At 47.0% G+C, this 15,440-nt stretch overlaps 1 protein-coding gene across 2 annotated transcripts in view; it reads right to left on the reverse strand.

Moving 5' to 3' along the window:
• Positions 1–15,440, reverse strand: part of IGDCC4 (immunoglobulin superfamily DCC subclass member 4) — an 88,170-nt gene that overhangs the window by 50,995 nt on the left and 21,735 nt on the right. For both annotated transcript variants that reach the window (XM_030281223.4, XM_030281224.4), the window contains exon 2: positions 6,142–6,471. In XM_030281223.4, the coding sequence (XP_030137083.4) occupies positions 6,142–6,471 (330 nt within the window). The remainder of the gene's footprint in view (positions 1–6,141; positions 6,472–15,440) is intronic.

Raw genomic sequence — 15,440 nt, forward strand, 5'->3', positions numbered from 1 at the left:
CAACTTCAACCTAGTCAAGCAGATGGGAGCCAGCCAAGGGGATCCAGACACCCTGGTAAGAGGAGGATGGATTTCATACAAGCCAGGACACTTGCTTGCTCTCCAAGGCTCACCTCTCTCTATATGTCTTTCCATAGTAAAGAGGCTGAACTGCTTTGGAGACAAAGCACTAAGGTTTGGAATTGCTCTTGGACCACAATCCACAGCTGCCTCATCTTCCAACCCTTCCATGCACACAGCAAAACCCTGCAGCAGAAATCCTCCCCCAAGGCTGTCAGCATCTGTCCCACAACAGCATAACCCAAAGGCAATCTCAGTCACAGGTGGAGTTTTGAACATTCATGCAGGCTCCTGGATGGGGGCAGAAAGTCCCCAGAAGAACTGGCTTCTGCTTTATCCATTTCTGTTAAACTGCCTTTGCTGTGAAACCCACCCTGCCAGACCAATCCATTCAACAATGCTCTAACACAAGTGCCAGAAACCCCAAACATGGAATGAGAAACATACATTTCAGCCAAAAAACCACACTTGAATGCTGGGTTGAGCACAGCACTGTGCTCAGAAGGACCCAAGTGACCTCCTGGCCCTCCAACACAATTATGTCCTTGTCTCACCACTGCTTTCCAAGAACATCCATCACTGCTTTGGATTTTGTAGGACTCCAAACTTGAAGTTTTTCTTTGCAACTCACACACACAAACATTCATGCACACATATACATGCCTTATTGCAGTGTGAGCTTGAGAAAATATGTACAGTTGGGAAAATGAAATGCTTTTGCATGACCCATCTTAACCTCGGCATATTCTCAGCTGTCATTAGTGTTTTTCTTTAATTTAAATAGTTATCACATGTTTCAAACAACTCATTGCTCTACGCAGCAGCTACAGACCAAATTCTCCCACCAGCTGTCTGCCACGTTTAGTTTTTCAATTCAATACAAATGGAATGAAAAATGTTTTCCTGGAAAATTTTGAAAAATACATTAATGTGTTAGGCCTTAATTCAGCCAACTGGTTTAATATTCTCAAATATACACTGCAGACTACTTCACCACAGAGTAATTTCTACAAATTACAAAACCTTTTAAGCTCATGTTAATTAAACTTGCTGAATCCAAGAGTTTAAAAGAAAATCCATCAAATACCAGTGCATATTCAGGATGCCACCATCAAAACAACCTTCTCCTGACAGCAGATACCCATAATCCTCTTTCCCATTATTCTCCTCTCATCCTACAGGTATCAATGAGAATATTTTGGCAGGCTCAGGAGGGTCATGTACTCAGGAAGATCATGATGGGAGGCAGGAATCCTAAAAAATTATATTTGTTGCATTTCTGTTTCCTCCACTTCACACAGCATCACCAGTCTCTCTGCTGTTCACTATTATGAGACATCATCTTGGTGTACAAAAGAAGTCAGATCCTCCTGGGCTCCCTGGATTACCAGGCAATAACCTGTCGTGATTATTCATGGCTATCACCTGCCAGACCTGGTCCTGCAAGCTTTAAATTCCCAGCTGAGAACCAAATTTGGCCATTCATCTCCACCCAGCCCTATCTGCCCACTGTGCTGGAATGGCTCTTCCAAAGCCAAGAAAAGCACCCCTGACAGAATCTCACTAGGATGTGGAGGAGTGTGACCAAACAGCAACCCTGATTAGGGAGCACAGTGTCCCTGTTGCTCAGAGCACACAGAAACAGCCACACTTCCCAAGGGTGGGTCACAGCTGATGGCAAAGCCATAACAGGCTGACAGCTCCGTGGGGGCTGGCGGTTCAACCATGGCAATGCCCAGCAAACCATCTCAGAACTCTTGGGGTGGGCTTCAGAGGCTGAGCAGCTCCATCATATTCCTTTCACAGCACGAGGTTAGGGACAGTGGGGAAAGGGATGGGCTGGAAAAAATCACCCCTGCAAGCTCTGAAAGAAGCAACCTGCAGACTCCTCCATGAAGGAGAGGACAGGGAACTTCAACTGGGATCTTTTGAGCACAGAAAGTAACACCAAATCAAAGCAAGAGAAGTGAAAAAGTTCCTTTGATGCAGAACTGAGCAAGATCCCTGGATGTCAGCCCTGAAAGGGTCAGGCAGAGACAGACTTGCTGGCTGGGCTCATCACTGCTCCATAAGCATCTGCACCAGCCTGGGGCCAACATCACAGCATGCTGTGATCCCTTGTGTTCCTCCTCTCTCATCCTCAGGAGTACCAGGGTGGAATGGATGAGGCAGGACACATACAGCACCTCTAGTGAGATTCAGAGCTGTGCTGCAAACAGCTGCTGCTGGGAGGAAAAAGAATCAGGCAAGGAAGAGAGGACTGGAGAGCAGGTCCTGCCACTTGGACATGCTGCACGGACATGTGTGCAGGTCACAGCAAGTGCAGGACAGGTTCCAGCACACTTGCTCACCCTGGAGCCACAGGATCTTTGGAGAGGCTGTTATCCTCCCACAAACACAGTCTGGGCTGCTACAGAAGTGCTGCACAGTGAGAGGTTTTCCCACAGGGAGGCAGCGAAAGGAGATGCTTGAGGGGAAAAGGCAAGCAAAGATGACACATACTCAACATTATTTTCAACTTCTCAGCTAAGGTTTAGCTTGCAAAGCCATCCTGAGCCACAAAATCTCCCAGCCCCCTTGCACTGATTATCCTGAACACCTTAATAGGCCACTCAGTAAAAATTACCCACTGAAGGTGAGAAGGTGAAGAACATTACAGCAAATTGCCCTCAGCAACAGCCGACCCACCGGGCTCTGCAGCTCCAGGAGTGGGGCAGGCAGCTCCCTCCCTGCTGACATGTTAAACCCAGCTGGAGCCAAGCCGTGTGTGCCAAGGCTTTTAGCCCTGAGCCCAGGGGTGACTGCAGGATGGTGAAACACAGCACCCTCCCCCTCTCCCAGCAGAGTGATCCGTGCAGGAGGCTGTGGGCTTGGAAAGGCTGCCAGCCAGCAACACTACACCCCAGGCAGAAAATGCAGTCTATGCAAGGAATTCAGCCTTCTGAAAGGGGCTCCTTGCTCTCTCCCACAGCGCTTTGCCCCCAGACTCTCCGTGTGCTCGTCCTCTTTGTACCTTCTACAATTATTAGGAGGTATTTGCAAGGTGGGGGCAACATCAGCCCCCACTCAGATCTCATACACCACCCAGGCTATCCCCCTCTGAGTGACTCACCTCTGAGCAGGCCGGGGGTGGAAGGGGAACGCTCAAAGAAAGTCGTGGGAGCAATTTGCCACGGCCCCCGGCACGGCACAGGCACAGCGCTCGTCTGCAGGGCCATATGGCAGCACAGGATTGCTCCTGCTCTCCACAGGAGCCAGCTCCCCACCCACCCAGAACAGCATCTAAAGCCACATTTAAAGTCATGGATGGTCCAGAGCCTGTGCATTCATCTTCAGGAAATTTTTCTGCCCAGCATGGCTCTGCCTACAGTCCCTGGCCCTCACTCACCTATGCCCCTAATTCACAAAATAAATAGGATAAAATCTATAAAATTAATCCTTAAAGTAAGAACAAATCCTACTCTGACATTCCTCAAATCTCAGGTACACAGGGTGCCACAGAGAAGACACACTGTCCGTGCGGAGAGAGGATGATGAGAGATCCTGTGTGTTAATTCCTGCTGTGGCCTGTCCCTCCAGGTGCAGGAACACTCCAAACCTCTCCCGTGCTGCCTGCCAGCAGCCACACGATGCTGGCCCATTCCCTCCAGGCACAGCAAACGTCTTCATCTGACAGTTACAATTACTGTAATTTTCTACAACCTCCCTTGCACAAAATGTTTAAGCTAAATTAAAAGCTTTAACAAATCTTCATCAATGTAGTTATTAATAGGTAGAAAGCTACACCTTCCCACAACTACAATAACACCCCTGGTACTTCCACGTGGGAGCACATGGGGCTCAGGAAAACCTGCAAACCCAATTTATCAGCCTGAGCAGCTGCTTGTTTAACAGGCACACATGAGCCCTCACAGCCTTGCTCCTTCCCCATTTGCCATGGCTGCTACTGCCATGAGGTGTGGACAGGGACCATGCCATGGGTCCCTTGGTGGCACACAGGGTGCCAGGGAACACTGGGCAGTGAGCCATATGTTTATCCAGTAAAATGCCAACAAACTGAATTCCTGGACCACGGTGGAAGGATGGAAACCCTCACACTGTCACAGCCTTCACATGCCATTCAACCTTCAACACTCTAGCCTGACTGCTCCAAAAGGCCTCCTCCAGCCTCTGGGCTCACTGCTGCCAGGAGCATCCCCTCCCTCCACTGGGAAGCTGGCAGCCCTTAGAGGTGCCAAAGCTGCTCTTGGGGCTGTCAGGGGGGGAAGTGGACTCCCACAAGATTGAAACACAGCAAATGACACCACACAGCACCAAACCAGCAAGGGAGGTGCTACAAATACCCAATGCTCCGACTTGTTACTGCAAGACTCAGTGGCACAGAGAGCCCTACAGCCCTGCATGGAAACCCCATTCCAGGGAAGGAAAGAACCTGCAGGACAGAAAATAACACATCCCACCTGCTGAACAGGTTTTCTTCTACTGCCCTGTCCTGATTACCAGTCCCCAAGGCAATCAGCACAAAGAGTAAGTCCATCCACTCCATCCAGCTTTGGATAGACTGTGTTCAGTGGCAGGGGGAAAAATGAAAAAACCCAAGCCTTTACAATCCTCACTTGCTCCAGCTGAATGCTAACAGAGCAAGTGCTTTTGCCCAACCCTCAGAACAAATTGAAGCGAGAGATGCATTTCATTAATCAATTCTCTCACTGCTCCCTGCTCAGAAATGGATGTGTTACGTCAGGTGCATGTGTGTGCTATAGAAGCAGCATTTTCCCTGTGCAGATGGTAATAAAAGGAGACATATGAGTACACATAAGGAAAGAGTTCACCTCAAATTTCCCATTTCTGGGAGAAACACAGAAGGGGATGGAGAGAGGCATCACCCATGTATGCTCCTCTGGAAAATTCAGGAGGAGAGGAGGCAATTTAAGTCAGCCTCCCCATTTTGAGATGTCTCCACTGTTCTAATTCATAAGACACCAAACAATAAACCCAGGACCATAAAAGAGACACAGCCCATTGCCACTGGGCAAGACACAGCACACACTTCAACATAAGTCACCCCTAAAAAGGAAAACATATATCCTAACTCAGGCTGTCTGGAACTGAGGCAGGAGCAGCTAAATAAATCCATCTGGACTAATGACAGCTCCTCCCAAACAATACCTGTGTGCAGGATCCCTGACTGCATGCTAAACATTTTCTGAGCAGAAAAGGAGGATGTGTTGCAAAGGTCAAAGATTTTTCCCTCATCTGGCAGAGCTTCACCAGCAGTTCTGGTTTCTACAGCACAGTGCTCATAGACTGAAACACTCACTTGGCCAAACCTGGATGGCCCTGTCTAGGGTACCAGAGCCTAAAAACATCCCATTGTAAAGGGAGTGTCAGGACATTATCTCTGCACCTTCACCCCCCACAGGTCCCATGGTGTGCCTGTGCAGCTGTTTTTAGCAACATTTAACATACACAAGTCACTGTACTAGACAGAAGTGTTACTGTATTTGCATTATTTTCTAGCCTCACCTATTTGGCAGGTCAAGGAGTCGTTTATTTGCACTCACTTAAAACAAACCCCAGGAGCCAAGCCTGAATAGAAAGGAATTTTATTCTTGAACTCTGTGCAGAGATTCAGCAGTTCAGATCTCAGACTGTCCTTCCTGATCCAAACAAAAACTGCCCTGAAGAACCCTTTCTTTCATCTCTTCCATACAAAGAGATATTCACCTCACAAGGCTGCCACAGCAAGACCCCCCCCCACCTCTCCAAGCAGAGGGTGCTGCACTCAGGGCTCTGAAGTTCTCTGGAAAAACAAGTACTGTCTTTTGGAGAGAGGAGGGTCCCGTTTTTAATTCATAGCTGATGGCACTTACCTGGAAGAGTTACACAGGATCTTAACAGTGGGGAAACAGGAAGACACTACACCATTGCTTATTTGTGGACTATCTCAAATCCCATCTATACATCATTATTATGATTTTATTTCCCAGACATTTTATCTCAAGCTCTGGGGAAGCAGATTTCTGAATAAGTACCAGGAGGAAAAGGAAAGAGAATGAACAAAACCCCCGGAACACTTACTTGAAAATCTGACTGCAGCTATTTGACTGGTGACAGTCCCTAGGGAGGTGTGAGACACACAGGAGTAATTACCCTCAGCATCATCCCTCTCTGGATATTTACTGTCCTTTGCCACAGCCTGGGATGAGATGAAGAGCGATCCATTTGGAAGCACATGGAGATGTTCTTGCTCCACTAATGGAAACCCATTCTTCTTCCATGTGATATTGATCACTTGCTCAACAGGAGTCAGGTTACAGTCCAAAATCACCACTTGGTTTGGCTCCAGTATCACCTTTGCAGGACCAGCACTACAGCTCAGCTCCAGAGAATCCCCTTCGGACAGCCTCCCTGCAAAGAAAAGACAGTGTTGCAGTGGGAGTTACTTTCCTTGATTTAGTCACATCCCAGTTTTACACAGCCAAGGAACCATGGTTGGAGGTACCAGGTGAAATTCAGCCCTTTTGTGTGACCAGCACAGTCCATGACTCCTGTGCACTGTGCTCTCCATCCCTCATCCCTAAGCCTGCACAACCTCCACCATTTCTGCCATTCTCAAGGGGCCCAGCAGCCACCCCTGTTGTGCCCTGCTGTCCACATTTGTTTCCATGCTGGATTCAAGCAGAAAGCAGCTGGAAGAAGTGAAGAGGTGGTAACAGTAAGAGCAAGCACAGAAGATGTGGAAGGGCCCCAGCTCCCATGGCTGGCCGTGGCAGGCTTCCCTCTCAACCTGCATGTCAGAGCCTCCTCCAAGGCTGATCAGCCCCCATGTGACAATTAAATGCAAGGAAAAGTGGCACTGCAGTGCCAGTGACCACAACCTAGTTAGTGCTGCTCCCCCCGCTCTTACTGGCAGTAAGAGCTCAAGTCCAGCTGGGAAAGCAGAAACTCCTACTGATGTTCATGTTCTGGGAAACACATTTCAAAGGAAAGACAATAAAAGAACAGTTAAAAACATGACCTGCTGTCTCTGAGCATTTTATCCCATATAAGTGAACCCAGAGTGAGAAGGGATGGACGCATTTTCTGCACTAGAAAAGGATATTCTGATTATTAGCAGACAGTACCCAGCGCATGCCCTTAGGCAACCTTCCTGCTGCAGCCAGAGGCCAGAGCATTGACCAGCAACAAGCTCAGCTGAACAGATCTTGGTCTGGCTGACTTCCAAACCCACGTACTCGACGGGGCTCCACCTCTGAAACAATGCTCAGCATTTCCTAAAAGAATATTGCCATTAATAAAATGCATTTGCCGTTAGAGTTCTCCAGAGACACTAAGTCAATGTTAGCTGGCAGCACTGCTTCCACACACCAGCAATTTCAATCTCTGCTGTGCTCAAACCATCACCATCCACTCTTTTTATGGCTCTGCTCCAAATTATTTTGTCACTGCTCCAATCAGAAATGTTTCCTGCCTCTATAACAAGTTTATCAACACTGGATATGAACCACATGGCTCCCTGCCCGTCTCCTATCGCAGAAGGCTACAGATTAATTTTATAGGAATTCAAACACCCTATTAAACCTGCTACTACCTACTGCTGATAAAAGGGCTGCACTTTAAAAAGAGTGTGTGTTAAGCATGCAATTAGGGGCAATGACACGCAAAATTACATATGCAGGGAGATGGAATTGTTTCAAGGCATGTGCTGGAAACCGCAGGTGCCCCTGGAAGGAAGGGCCTAACCCTGTCCCCATGCGTGGCCAAGCCGGTGCCCATGGGGTCGGGAACTTGTCAGGTTTGTCATCGCTGCTGGCTTGTACAACGGCCACTGAGAACTCAGCGTTGGCCAGCTCTGTTCCTTCAGTGAGGAGAAGGCCACAAAAGAGCCCTGCCTGTTGATTGTCATTGTTATGGGACAGAACAGACCCTCTTCTGTCACCTTCACCAGGACATCCAGGGGGCAATCTCCCAAAGACAAATCCAGCAGGATACAGAGATGCCCACATCACAGTCAGCACAACAGCCAGACACTGTTCTCTGTGGCAAAGGGGCAGCCATTGCCAACACAGAGCTACCTGCAACTCCCTGGATTTAGGGTTTTCCCACATGGATGCTTCCACCATGCTGCTATCTCACACTCTGCAGGGAGAAAGCACAGGCAGAAGCAGCAGACATCCCTGAGTTCCCAGTGTGTACACACCACAATGGAATTCCTGGATTTTTCAGTCAGCACAGCCCTGGCAGGTCCAGGTCAGGCAAATGTCACCAGGTGCCCTCCTGTAGGGCAATTCTGCCCATTCATGTCCCCTAGGGCAGATTGGTCCTTTGAGGATCACATCGAGCTACAGAACTCAGTGGCTCCCCAGGAGGATGGATGGTTCCCAGGGGAACATGAAGCTGAAAGGCTGCTCTGGATGTACTGGAAAGACACTGCCTCTGGAAGCCTTTCATGCAAGAGTAGTGAGAAATTTAGCACACCAAATAGCTGTGCAGGAGACATGGACAAGCACAGAAGAGGGTTAGCAGCTGGAGAAAACTCCGCTGAGCTCAGGACAGGAGGCATGCTCAGATGCTGTCATGAGAACCTCCATCCCTGAGAATCCTCATCCATGGAGGAGCAGTGACACAGACACTTTTCTGAAGGGATGTCCCTGCAGCAACTGCTGCTGGCAGCATGTCACCAGGGCTCAGGCAGCCTGTGTGTACACATCACCTCTGTGGAGGCAGGACTGCTATGGCAAAGGCTGAGCTGTGTGATGCAGGGCTTATTCCAAAAGATTTGAAACTTTGTTGAGTAAAGTCTTCATTCTTTGCCTTTCCTTACATTTGCCATCTTTAGAAGCTCCTGTTCATCACTTGGGAAAACAGCCTGTATATGTGTCCTATTTTCTAGTTTTTTCAGACAGTAATTAGAATGGCATTTTGCTGAAAATACTCCTCCTCTTCCAAAGGTGAAGCGCGAGGGGACAGCCAGGAATAGAGAAGGGATCTGCAGTGCAGCTTCCCACAGTAAGAAGCAATTATCAGCCTCTCAAACTTCAACTCCTTAAAAAGTCAACTCAACCTGCTTGTAGCAGAATAAGAATAGAACATATTTTCCATCACAGAAAAAAAAAAAAATTATTTGATTTTCAAAAACATGTGGTGATGTTTCTATATCCCAAAATCACCCAGTTCTTTTCCCCAAAGTCAAATATACAGGGATCCAAGCTTCTACTTGGTTGGTCAAACATGTGTGACCACCCCTCCTTGTTTATTATTTACATAGCCTGCTGGGAAGGCCTCCAGCTGAGCAAATGAAGTTCCCACCCAACACCAGTCGGCTCTGACCTGTCTCAAATCATTCAGCCCTCCTTCCTGCCCTTTTGGCCCCAAAATACTGCAAGTTTTTTAGTGACAAGCCATTTGCACATACAGAGGTTGAGCAGCAGGGTCCAGAGTGCAGACTTGGCATTGCAAAAAGCCCCAGTATTACTTTTGTCCCAAGACGTTCAAAGAACTGCATAAATACTCCCTGATTAAGGAAAAAATACCTTCCAGGCTCTGGAAACATAGGAGGAGGTCTGGTTCAAAACACCACACTAAATTAGCAAGCCTGACAATGAGATAAAAGCCCCTTCAAGGGAAGGGATCAGAAGAGAGTAAAATTAGTCCAAGTGAGATCAAAGACAAATGAAATCAGGAATGTTAAGTGCTTACAGAAGCTGCTGACTATTTCCAACCTCCATTCTTCATCCTGTAGTGACAGAAATGGACAGGACCCTGGTTAAGCACAGAGCCATGTGTTTGCGCAGCCTCCTGCTCACCTCCACCCTCTTACCTGCCAGAGGTGATGCTGTAATGAATGTAGTCAAGGTGGGCTTCCAAGACAGGAGCCAGAAGGGCTTTTTACACATCAGTCCTAGGCAGGTGCTCCAGCTACAGACCTGTGCTTTGGAGCCAAACAGATTTTTGCTTTTGACTCCTGCTGGAAGTAGTTTCAGCTCCCAAGGTGGGGAGTAACAGCTTTCAGATCATAATGTATATGCAAGTAGACACTCACATGTAGATACACATGACATGTGCATTCACATACAGAGTTCTGGGGGAATGCAGATGTATTCAAACACAGAATGCTCTGGAATGGAGGGTCTTTGATGTAGCAAGTTAAAAGCATTTTGTTCCCATGAAAATTATATTTTCTGACCCAGGCTCTGCAGGGTTTTTTCACTCTCCCTCGTGTTGCTAACCCCTAGGCTATATTGTGCATAAAAACAGCCCAGGAGAAAATGTTCTTTTTCTCCCATCTATTTCCTCACTTCCATCAGCCATCCATCCACCTCCGGCATCCAGGCCCAGTGAAGTAAATTAAAAAGTCTCCTGTTGAGTGGCATAAAAAAACAGGGCGTTTCAAACGAACAAAGGTCGTCAAATCTTCAAGGCACAAAGCTGTCCTCTGCCCTCCATGGGAGCACAGCCCCTGCCAGCCTGAGTTCAGATCCAAGGCAGGCTTCTGAAAATCCACATTAAACCAGCCAACAGCCCTTCCCCGGTCGCACATCTCAGCGTCCAGCCAAACCCCACTCCTATTATCTCCTCTCCCCAACATCACAGGGAGGCAGGAATAGCCCAACACACCACTGAGTAAAGGGGAAAAAGAACAGATTCTGTTGTGTTTTAATTTCAAATCTATAACTAAGCATGTGAAGTGTGAGCGAGCAACGCAGCATGGTCTGACAGATTGCTGACAATGCAATTACTTGGGCAGAGGTGAGACCCTCACAGCAGTGGTTTTACATCCAGGACATGCAGTACTCCAAACCCAAGGGGTTGGGAGCTTTCACTCCATGACTAAGAATAGCAGAACCCCCCACTTGTATCCTTGCACATAAGGCTATTTCCCATCCCTTCCCTGAGGTTTAACCACTTAAATCAAAGTGGAAAAACCTAGACAAGGGAGAAGGTTGTTCTGGTGAAATTTTGGCTATCATTAGTAAACATGTCCTTGAGCTCTGCTACACAGCACGAGCAAATAAAAGGTTACTGTTCAACAGGAGACAAATGGCTTTGTGCAGAGGAGAACAAGTCGTAGTTTAGTAATTGCTGTGAAAACAAAACATTCAGGCATAAACCAAAAGGGATTCAGTGCACTGGCATATTTGTGTTCCTTTTCTAGCACAGCTGAAATCACCTGATCCACAACCCCTGAGTAAGGCCCATAAGACTGACAGCACATCTCCATCAATTCTATCTTCTCTTGCAAGAAGCTCATTCATCTAAGGAAAGCCAAAGACATTTAAGCACACACAAGATCTCAAGGCACAACCACTCCTACAAACCCCAGCCCACTCAACAATTCTAAGGCTCAAACCTTCACTTCAAGGCAGGGGAGGCCCATCTTTAGCACAGCTGAGTGACGCCCTGGGAGCAGCTCAAGGACACCCAGCCCAAAGCAGCCTCCAGCACTGACAGCCTCCAGTGCCTTCCTGTGAAAGCCCTCCAACACTCCCAGCCCAAAACAAAGAGAGCTGAGCCAAGCCAGACAGGACCCATTGCGGCACAGGCCTTGGGAGATTAATACTTCACAGGGAGCAAAGTACAAGGGTTTCTAATCTGACACACTTCCAGAGCTGACATCACTTCTAGTTCTTGGCAGACGAAGATTTTCCTGGGGAGCCGCTGTTGTGCTGCAGGTCCCATAGCCTGGAGCCTGGCCAGCACATTTCCTATTCCACACACATCTGGCATTTTGAAACTGGCTTGTGCACCTTGCAGAGATTCAGCCAAAGAAAACCTTCCCAGGAGCAAGAAAGTGGCTCAGGCAAGGAGAGCAGAGTGCTCGGTCATCGTGTGTGTTCTGTGGGATATCAGGCAGTAAGAGGAAAGGGCTCCTCTCTCCCCTCCACATCCCACAGGAGGTGGCAGGAATTCAAACTGCATTTGAGCCTCTGCACTGTCGCCTGCCATAATTTATGTATTTATTTTGGATGTTGAACTCCTGGAACTCAACAGCACAATTAATCTTATTTAATTGGGAGCGAACAGCACTGAAGAAAAGTGAAGTTACTCCTTCCAAAGGGTTTTCCTACCTCTCAGCAAGCCAACTACTGTGCCATTGTTCTGCTTAATGTAACCTTCTGCCGATGCTCTTCAGAGGCTCTTAGGAGCCGTAGAAAATCTTTACGTTCCCATTGTCTAATTCAAAGTGTGACTATACTTCAGTGTGTCCCCATTAAAGCCACACAAAGCTCTCTTTCTTCTTGGAAACTTTATGCATTGACAATTACAAGTCAATAGCTTGGTCTCAGTCTGTTTTTAGGGCAATTGCACTTGGCAATTGGTGACCCAGAAAGAAATCTGGAGGAAGGTCTGCGTGCTGGGTGCTCGGCAACACCAGCACTGAAAGCAGAACCAGAGGAGCTCTGGGCCTGGAGCACCCCACTCCCATGATCTCTACAGAATGGGAGGCTGAAAGAGGAGCTGGACACCTAAATCCCCTTGTGCATCACTTTTTCAGCCTCCCCACGGCACAATAAAATAGAAAACATTCTTCCACTAAACTGTAAGGAGCCCTATGAGACAGAAGGGTCAAGATCCCTACATTCCCTACTTAGTTACCAGATGTTACTGGAACTTTCCACCTTGTAATAGCAACAGGAATAAGACAGTTACACCTTCAACACCCATTAAGCCTCTCCGGAACAGAAGGCTCCTAAAACTAATCTCCAGAGCTGCTGAAAAGACCATTTTATTAACACTTGCTATCCAGGCACAGCAGAGCAGTTCCAGTGCTGAGCAGTGCTCACCAGTGGGAAGCCAACCTTATCCTAATTCTGCATATAAGCAACCTGGATGGTTTATTTAATAATGCAGCATCTCCCACTGCTGCAGGAGTATTTATCCAGCTGGCAGCAAGGGACTCTCAGATCATCCCCTGTCACTAAGCTGATCCCAGCCTTTCATGAGCAGCTGGGTGCCAGCCCGGCACTGCAGGCAGCACGAGGCAGCATGTGGAGAGTGTCACATTGTCCCCATATCAAGGGGCCAGGTAGGAAGCCATGCCAAGAGCAATCCCTTCACACCCTGCACACACCCAGCTGCAGCCATGGTGTGTGTGCAGTGTCCTGGTCACTCCCCAGCTTGGGCCTGGTACTCCTCAAGTCCTGGCACACATCCGGACCCCAGGTGACCACTGGCGGGGAAAGTTGGAGCATGCAACTCTCCCCAAAGAATAATGCTGGGCATGAGCCTCTGGCTTTTGTCCTGTTCAAATCCCCAGGTCAAAACAAAAGAGCAGAAAGGATGGCATGAAAGAAACATCTAAAACACATGCAACACTGTTTATGGGCCATACCTGGAAAGAATGATATCATCTAAAGCTGTAATTATAGTAAACAGATGTGCTGGTTTGGACTGGGATTGAATTAATTTTTTTTCACATGGGGAAGTGAATACCTTTGTGTATAAATAATATACACCAAGGAAAACACCAAGGAAATACAACAGCTGAAAAGGTCTCCATGGCAGTATTATTGAAAATGTTCCTAATGCTGAAGTCAACTGAAGCTGTTCATTTCAGCCACCAAAGACCATGAAAGCCACCAACCCACACAGCCCTGGAAACTCCAACCCAGTAAAATGCCAACCAATTTCTAGAAAGGACTAAATGCTCTCCTGCTTCCACAGAAGCATCAGATTTGCACAAATATGTGTCTACAGATGATGCCTAACAGAGAGGAACAAACACCACACCAGCTCTCAAGATTGAGTTCCTTCTCATTGAGATGTGTGTTATGCTGATGTATCCTCTGCAACAAATGGTCCAGAAAGATGAAACAAATCAATAGCAGTAATAATTTATTCATTGTGTTGAATTGTCAGTGGCAATTATAACAGTGAAGTGCTTGACTTTCACGAAGGTTAAGCGTTCACTTTCTCCCCTCTGACCCCAGAAGGGTTTCTGAAGGCAGAGGAAGCCTAGAATTTCAAAATCCAGATTTGCTAAACTCAGCCTTTTTCAGGTCTTCTCCCCAAGGTGTCTCATAGCAGAACAGGGAGATGTGTCCCATGTAGAGCAATATAAATGTGAATCTCCCTTGCACTGAAGGATGCTCAAAGTGCCAAAGTGACTTAAACACTAAAATCCTTGAAAGCCGCTTCAGGGACCCCACACTGCCTGATCCAGGGAAGACTGAGCTGTTCCTGGGCCTTTCCCAGCCACTCCACACCCACAAAACAGAGCACCAAACCTCAGGCTTCACTCTACAAACATCTCCAAGGCAATGTCCATCTCCTGGACCTCATCTTTCCCTTAAAAAGCCAGTGAGGAATGCTGAGATGATCCCTGCAGAAGCTGCTGCAAGCACGGGACGCACAGGGAACTCAGGACAGAGCCCTGGGTTTGCATTCAGAGATTTACAGTGTGGAGGCACATTAAAATTGCAAGATTGAACAAGAGCACTGGAACAATAACACATCACAGTCCTGTAATTGGGCCCTGAAATACACTTAGTGAAAAATACAGACCAGCTGCAATGCTGGAAATGCTCCTAATGCAATCCAAGGTAATTATTGGTAACAGACCATCAAACAAGTGCATTAATATGCTCTGATCAGAGCGAGAATCAGATGGACAGTCTGGCACAGCAGCTTGTACCTGCAAATTATGTAAATGATTTGAAAGAGCAAAGCCCCAAAGCCCTAGAAACACTAACTCTAATGAAAGTTATTAAATGCTATTTTTGTTATCTGCTGGTGTTAACATCAGAAGGCCCATTTGCTGCAGTGACTGTAATTGTGCTGCTGAGGGTCCAGGCTGAATAAGCCTGAGATTTGTAGACTAAAACAACTGCCTTGGATTTGCATGATCTCACCGACACCCGTTTAAACACATAATGACTTCCTGCATTTTCCACTGATGTTGGAAAGGAAACCCAGTTATTTTGCTTTTGTGAGATGCACAAGTTCCTGATTTTACTTCATCATACATACACTTTATCTGCAAATGACACAGAGGAGTCTGAAAGAAGATCTCCTGTTACATTACCTATTTTTATACTTCAACTGTTTCAGTTTAGCATACTTTTAGGATACACTTTCATCTCTTCAAGTCTGAGAAAACTAAAAGTATACAGTATGATACAAGTTTCAGTATCATCCCTCTTGAGAAAAGCCTCTTAACTAGAAACTAATATTGCCAAATAAATACACAAAAATCCTTCACCTGTGGGCTACAGTTTAAGAGTGTTTTGTAGCTCTTTCCCCCTGGGTTAATGGCTTTGCATATTCCAAAGATATGAATATAAATACATTAAATTTAAAAATGTTCAGTTACAACAGTGAATATTTTATCACTCAAGTTCTCACCACCCTACAGTATTAAAAAAAAAAAAAAAAAA

The sequence above is a fragment of the Taeniopygia guttata genome, chromosome 10 (genome assembly GCF_048771995.1).
Source record: "Taeniopygia guttata chromosome 10, bTaeGut7.mat, whole genome shotgun sequence".
Taxonomy (NCBI): domain Eukaryota; kingdom Metazoa; phylum Chordata; class Aves; order Passeriformes; family Estrildidae; genus Taeniopygia; species Taeniopygia guttata.